A 7,964-nucleotide genomic window follows, 5' to 3' on the forward strand; every position below is an offset into this window, starting at 1 on the left:
TTTTTTTAAATGGTTAAATGATATGTCTCATAGTAATTTAAGATTGTCCCTTAAGATGGCCGAATTGGCCGAAACGTTGGACGTGTGAATGAAATAAATGTTTTGAGACTATAATTTTGGATAGTGTTTTTGAATTATTTAGTAAAGGTAGATTATTTTATTAATTTTTTTTTAGTACCTTTTTTTAGTATATTTTATTACTTAAATATAACTTTAAATCATCTATTTGATGAGAATATGTAGTAATGTCTACGATTGTAAAACTCAATATCTATTGTGATATACTTTGAACTGGTAACTAAAAAGAATGTATTAATAAAAGTTTAAGGTTTTTTAAATGTGAAAGATTAAACGTAAAGCCATCATTTGATGTGTTCAGAAACTTTCATACATTATATTTTAGGAAACGACGCACTTTCTTGTTCTGTTGGTTATTACGTTGCCTAACTATAGTATACCAAGAATCTCTTCTTGTTTTGAATGGCATATCTCATAGTAGCAGATAAGCTGAAAGCGATACGACATTTGTTATAGTCCAGATGTAGACTATAAGTGGGTTTATTTTCATCTTTAACATGGTATACAAATGAAAACATATGTACTAGACAAATATTCATTACTATCTATACATATTGTTTACCAATGACTGTTAATTTCTAAAAACCGTACGAGAAATTAAATTAACTGGATTGATAACTTATTATATAAAAAATACTATAACAAATTATTTCTGAATCATTGATGATATCTAATGAAAAGATTATATTTAAAATTTATAACTAAATAAATGGTGAATTGCCAATTATGAAATTATTAATTATAAAATAACTAAATGAGAGAAACATTTAAACTGAAATTCTTAAAATTCCAAAAAAAAATTGTTCTTATTCTTTGTTATTATTTATTTTCTCACAATTATTTTCTATTGATTAGCAATCTAAGGAAAATATTTCTTTCCTGTTTTTCTCGCTCATTGTAAAAATATTTTTGGATAAACATGTCAAAGATATTTTTTTTTTTTTACATAGGTAGAAATAAAATAAAAATATTTATTTTTATAAAAAGTAAATTTACATTGTAATTTTTTTAGCCTCCCTCCTAGTGGAGCAGCCCTCCCCGTTCTTTGTACTCTCCCCCCCCCCCCCCGCTCCTGGGCAAATTGTAATTGTATTGTAACCTCCACCTTCAGTGAACCCAGCCCATTATAATGCCATGTGGCAAATGAAGGGCACTAATTATGTATGCATATATGTAAATATATAAATATTGTGTCTGTTTAATAAATTAAATTAGGAGGTAAGAAAAAACTTTTTTTTTTACGGTATAAATTTACTTCCCCGATATACCTTTAAAGATTCGTAATTTGTAATGTAATAATTTCGAAAATGAATAGTTTGTTTTGGTTTATTTCACTTCTGTAATACATAATCGTAAATAAAAATTCAACACTTAGTTGTATTTTAAATATTTTTTACTAATTATTTCAATGTTTTTTTATTTCATCACAGCTGGTCTCTTATTAAAATATCATCGAAAAATCAGTTGAAAAACCTTAATGAGAGGGCCAAGTTTTCATTATGTGGAACCTCCGCGAAAGTTAGATATCCTGACGCATAAATTCCTGGGCTACAGATGGTCGCGATGATCATATAATTGTGCTATCTGATTGGTTTGGGTAAATTTCATTTGACTGCATACTTTCATCATTTATTAGCACCATAAATTAGATAGATATCCCGCTTAATATGAGTCAAATTTCAAGTAAAATGATGTAATTTGATTAACATAGAAATTTGTTGATGTTTCCAAAATCTACCCAACTTTCCAAATGCAAGTGCAAACATGTTTACAATTGTTTAGCTGTGCATAGGACAGCTCATTAAAAGTTTAAATCACAGAGATCAAAGCAGGACTGACTCTTGAGCCGACCTTTCTCATTATATCAAGACAAGTCCACTGACCCGGGCTACAACACAGTCTGTATTCAAGATCCAACTTAACTTGTTCATGAAGTTAACTTGATCAGAAAACTCGAGCAAAGTTATTTAAACATCGTTAATAGAACTACAAAAGTTAAGTGACAAAATTGTGAAAGTAGAAAAATAGAAATGAGTGTTTTCGACCAGCTTATGGTTCAATAGAGACCAAAATATTACACCAAAAAATTTTTTTAATAGCGTAAACAATTGAACGATTTTATTAAGTGGAAGTGGTTAAAAGTAGGAGTTTTAAGAATGATTGTTAAAACATTTTGAGTAATGAAGTAAATGAATCATAGACAACAATAAAGCTGCATGTTACAATTATATACATCATTGAGTTACAACTATTACTTAAGCATTGCATTGTTTATGATTTTTCCGAAAATAATGACACAATTATGTAAATGACGCAAAGGATATAGTTAATAAAAAGAAATAAGAGATGGACATTATTCGACAATCTAAAGATATTAACATACATCCTTTTTATAATTAAAAAGAAATAAATGCATCGAATGTGGATTGCATCGGTAATTACAAATAGAGACAATAGACAATTTTTTTGTATCAAAAAAACGGTTCATGAAGTTCCACTCCCAGTTACATACAGTTAAAGGAGCAGTGACCTACAAGTTGGGAAACCCAACCACAACCCGAAGACTGAAGAACAGTCTGCTGCAGGATATCCTGCTATAAATTCAATATTTATCAGTTTTGTTATAGTCACTCTAAAATTTTATTTTATCTTAATTATTTTATTTTTTATTTTCTCTACATCTTTTTCTTGAATTCACTTTTTTTTCCTTTAAAAGTCCATTATTTATTTTGTTAAATCCATAAATATCATGGTTTTTATTATTAACTTTACTTTTGTCTTTTATTAATATTTATTATTTTAATCTATTTATTTTATCTTAATTTTTTTTTATTTATAACGTTGTATGAAGTTAGGGTCTCTTTTGCATGAGACTATATTTTACATAAGCCCCCATAATCAAATGTTAAAAAAATATATATATCCAATTAAAATATCTTTAAGGTATATTGGTTGGGAAGATAGGCCTCATCGGCTTCAACTACACAACATTTAAGACAAAGGCACTCACGCTTCAATTTGATACAGACCAAATAAACCTTTTGTCCATTTAATTTAACTCGCAATTACTAAAAGGACTGAAGCGTTAATTTCAAATCATCAACAGACCAGTAACAAGTAATGATGTCCCAATTTGAACTTCCCTTTCGGTAGTTTTCTAGAAGTAAATATCGAAATTTGAACTGATATTTCGTTATCAGTATTCTTAGAAATATCGTTCAAAATCATTAAAATTTATTGGTAAATTACTGAAGCAAATGATATTGTTATAACGTGGGCTTGAAGTTCTAAGAACAATTATTAAAAATCTAGGAAATGAACAAAATTAATTAAATCAATAAAATAAATTAAAAATAAATAAGAAAGTAAAACGAACAAGAGAAATAAAATAATAAATAATGTGCATGAATTCAAAAAATGTTCAATGAGTGATGTCATATAAAAAGTAACATACGTACTTAACTTCAAATAATGTTCAATTAAAACATAACCATTTACTTCAGTGAAGATGCTTTCCAGGTATCTTTATTAAATTTAATTAAAAACTTCTTTTTAATTGACATTTAAAAGTACTTCCCCGACTTTAGTTAATTAAGACAATATTTTTTCTAAAATTATTTAAATTGATTTTTTATGATTATCATTATTAATTATTTATTTTAAAATTATTATTAAGTTCATATTTGGACAAATATGACAATACAATAAGAAATTGACATTTCGAAATATAATTTTAAAAATAATATTATCTAAATAAAAGTGAACACCTTCCCCAGGCCAGATTTGAACCAGCGCAGCTGCAGTTTTTGCCGTGTTGCAGAGGTTGCTAAGGTTACGCAACTCCCTCGACTACGAATGGCTCCATTTTTGTGCCGTACTGCCCATTGCAACGATCGTCAGATGAAGGACGTGTGCCGCGTTGGTCTGTTGTGACAGAATCACTAAAAGATATTTAGTTAAAGCAGGTTACCCCTCATCACTCCCTCCCTTTGTTTTAAAAGACTAAAAATAAAACTACATAAAAATTGATAAGATATTTACAGAGCGCGCATTAAATTAAATTTGAAATTCTAATCAACTTCCATCCATACAATTTATATTAACAGTATTGCTAATAACGTTTCTCTTGATTAAATAGAACCACTAATCATATATTAGTGTCACACCGCTATAAAGGGACTGAAATTTGTTATAAACTTCAATTTGCTTAACATTAAACACAATTTTGTTAATGGTATATTTCTGTATAATTAATAAAATTTCATTATTGAATATATGATTTTAAAAAATGTGTTATCAATTTCATAAAGTGGGTACACTTAAAATAACGGCAGTTGAGCGTGACAATTCGTGGGTTCTATTTTTTATATTTAATTAAACCGCGGTCAATCAAAGCCTGCATTTTGTAGCTTTTATCGTTTATTATCAGTAGTTAAATGCAACTAACTCTGCCATTGCGTATGGACATGGTTGTCAATAATATAGAAACTGTTTTCCTAAATTTTGTTTATTCTTTACCCAGTATATTATTAAATAAGTCTGTATATGTTACTAGTTCCAACTCAAGTTTAGACTATCATCAAGCTGATGGTCTCATGCGGCTCTTACTATGATAATAGAAAAGTCGAGGAACAAAACTATATTTTACACTACTATCTTAACAAAACTTTTCCGGCTGAAATGATAATGACGTCGAAATATATTGGTTGTTATTTTTGAGCAATCCCTAATTCACTCCAAGAATACAAAAGTTAAAGACTCAGCAAGGACATGATAGCTGAGCAAGTTATAGCGAGGTTTCCAGACTCGTTGGTTCAGAACTTTGTGGGTTTGATATCCACCTAGCTGAGTCAATATTTATTTTACTTCAAGAAATGAACATGACAGATTGATTGTCGTTTTTGTTATTAATCCTTTCATATGCGTCGTACCATGATGCAATAAATCCTAAAAGCCCTATTCAATATACTCTATAAAGCATACTGATTTCTTCACATCAGACCGATAATTTCAGATATTAACGCGTTCAAAGAAACAAACTCTTTAACTTGTTAATTAGCTGTACATATTCGTAGATGTTTTAATTGTCAATTATTTCACATATAAAGCTTTATGTATATAAATACATGTATTTAAAATTTGGTACAGATCTATTTACAATTTAGTGAAGATGTATTTTGAAAATATCTGTGCAGATGTATTTAAAATTTGGTATAGATTCGTTTTAATATTTTCGCGGTCCTGTTTTTCTTATATAATGTTAAGAAAGGTTAAACATAATTATTAACATTATTGTCTATGAACTCAAATAATTTTGTTGTAATATTTCTTTCTTTTTTTATATATATCTTTTTTCCTTGAGGTTGTGAGTGCTATGAGGAGAGTAACTACAGACAATAAAGTGAAGGAGGCCTGTCGAAAAATATTCATTATAGCTTTCTTCAGGTGTTTCCCAGTAGCTCTAAGAACTCTTTTTTTTATTGTTATTTATTTTATATGTATTAACAAATATAAAATTTAAACAAAATAAAGATAAGTAATAAATGTATTTGTTTTTATAAATAAATGTTCATAATTAATAAAGTAAATTACAGCAAAAACAAAAAAAATAGAACTCACTTTTCAGACATATTTGTATATAATAGAACAAACTTATATCAATAATAATTAGTTAAATTTGTATTGTTAAGTCTTCTATACGTTTATTTATAATAAATTAAATTAATGCGTGATTAATCATCTATTTGTGATATGCTCATATGGACTATTGTTAAACCTACTTCAAATCGACATAGTCATTCAGAAGGAATCTCCAAAGAAAAATAACAAGAAAACAAGCTGGTTTGGATGTAAATATTTATTTGGGCGAAGTTAACAATAAAAATATAAACTCATAATCAAGATAAAGTATTAAGAAATAAAATAAAGAATATAAATTAAAATAAAAGTGGCTTTGAAGATAAAATCAAATGAGCAAACTGAATAATAAATAGTAATTAAAAAAATTAATATATATATATATAAAATAAAATACTGTCTACTACTCTGATAGCTCAGAGGAAATATCTATTCATGAGCCAACATACCATTTCTAAAGTGGTAAAAAGTTGGTGGGCTCGTCTGTACTGATTCAATTAAGTTATCCAATTGTTCAACCTTATTAAATCAAACAGTCATCGGACGCCAGTGGCTGTATTACCATTAATTACAAAAAAGTTAAGTAATTAAGCACAACATATCTCATGCAGACAGGGTCTGGTGAAATAATCAGACAAGCGACTAATGGCCACAAGAGATTGTTGACCCGATGATAGGCACCGCCAACCAAATAATCCCCACTGACTGATATTCCTACATTTAAATATTATAATACAACAAATAAATACATCTGTTCCTTCTAAAATAAAATTAAAATAAATGTATTTATATCTAAAACTAAGACTATTTACAAATTAATCATTGAACTTGGCGTGAACGACTACTGTTACAAAATTTGAAAAACAAAATCTATTTCAAGCTTTAAAACAAAGTCTTTGAATTGCGGTAGTCTAGGAACTATTATACTTCAAACCTAAAACTCTCTTTTTCTACATAAAATTAATTTAGCAGTCCCCTGTATAAAGGTCAAGGGAAGGATATATATAGCCATACATTTATTTGAGATGTTGGACCGCGTTTAATGTTTGCAAGAACCTATTAGGTTACCTTAAAAGACGGCTGTGAGCTCGTGTCAGCTCTTTAATGGCACATCTCTGTCATTCCCCTCCCCCCTTATGAATAAGTTGAGTAGTTGTAAACTAGAACAAACTTTCTCCTTTGCCTTCTCTTGACAAAGATTAAATATCGACAAGCTGTCTACAGGTTCTTTCTGAGTTTTAATATTAATCACAAAATTTAGAAATTATTTCACATTACTAAAATACGTTTACCTTCCCTTTCAGGTAGAACAAGATGGAAGAACTGGAGTCTTACGAGTTCCTTAACGATACAATAACGGACTGGCCAAAGAGGGATCCGTTGTACATCGTGATACCGATGACGATCCTGTACTCCCTCATCTTCGTGACGGGTCTTATTGGTAACGTAAGCACTTGCGTAGTCATCGGGAGGAACAGACACATGCATACTGCTACCAACTACTACTTGTTCTCGCTGGCCATCTCTGACCTACTGCTTCTGGTGTCGGGTCTGCCTCAGGAGATGTACTATATTTGGTCGAGGTAAGTGCTTCAGTTATTTTTTTTTAGTTACTTATATGCTACGGTGACTATATGTTATGCTGGATAGACATTTTTGCCATTTCTCGAAAATCCAGTACTTGTATAAATGCATGTAAACAAATGAAGCAAAAAATGTCAGTGTCTACATGATGCTTGAATGTTATTTAAACTTTTGTCAGCTATAACATCGATTTTAATTATAAAATGGAACAAAATAAAGAAGGACAAAAAGGAAGGAAACGTAAATATCAGCAAAACAGGGTTGTAGAAGACCAAAATGCATATAAATAGTGACATAATAACGTATAAATTCAATTTTCATTCCGGAGTGTGCGCATGCGCTAGTTAGCAAATGAACATATGATACTTCGTGTCCCACAATAATCTATTTTTCAGTGAACTAACATTAAAACAGTAGTGAAAAAAAACAGTGTCAGTGGAACAATAAGTGATACTGCTCACATGAGAGCTAAAATATAGGTGAGTTGTCGCTTATTTCTACACTTTTAGTGAACCGTGTATACGTTCCTTAATCCTAAAAGCAGCCATAGACTCGTATTAGAGATAACAACTCCAGCCTTTGTCAGTTGCTCACTGGCAGGCATTGAGGCAGGACCGCGCTTTATTTTCACCTTTAATTACGTAATAAATACGCAAACTAAAATT

The 7,964-nt window shown here is 29.5% G+C and overlaps 1 protein-coding gene across 2 annotated transcripts in view; it reads left to right on the top strand.

The window, feature by feature from the left end:
- Positions 1–7,964, top strand: part of LOC106687791 (Pyrokinin 1 receptor) — a 140,176-nt gene that overhangs the window by 75,788 nt on the left and 56,424 nt on the right. For both annotated transcript variants that reach the window (XM_014431883.2, XM_014431884.3), the window contains exon 2: positions 7,020–7,298. In XM_014431883.2, the coding sequence (XP_014287369.1) occupies positions 7,030–7,298 (269 nt within the window). In that variant the 5' untranslated portion in view covers positions 7,020–7,029. The remainder of the gene's footprint in view (positions 1–7,019; positions 7,299–7,964) is intronic.

The sequence above is a fragment of the Halyomorpha halys genome, unplaced genomic scaffold (genome assembly GCF_000696795.3).
Source record: "Halyomorpha halys isolate HHAL.00 unplaced genomic scaffold, Hhal_1.1 Scaffold1013.1, whole genome shotgun sequence".
Classification (NCBI taxonomy): Eukaryota; Metazoa; Arthropoda; class Insecta; order Hemiptera; family Pentatomidae; genus Halyomorpha; species Halyomorpha halys.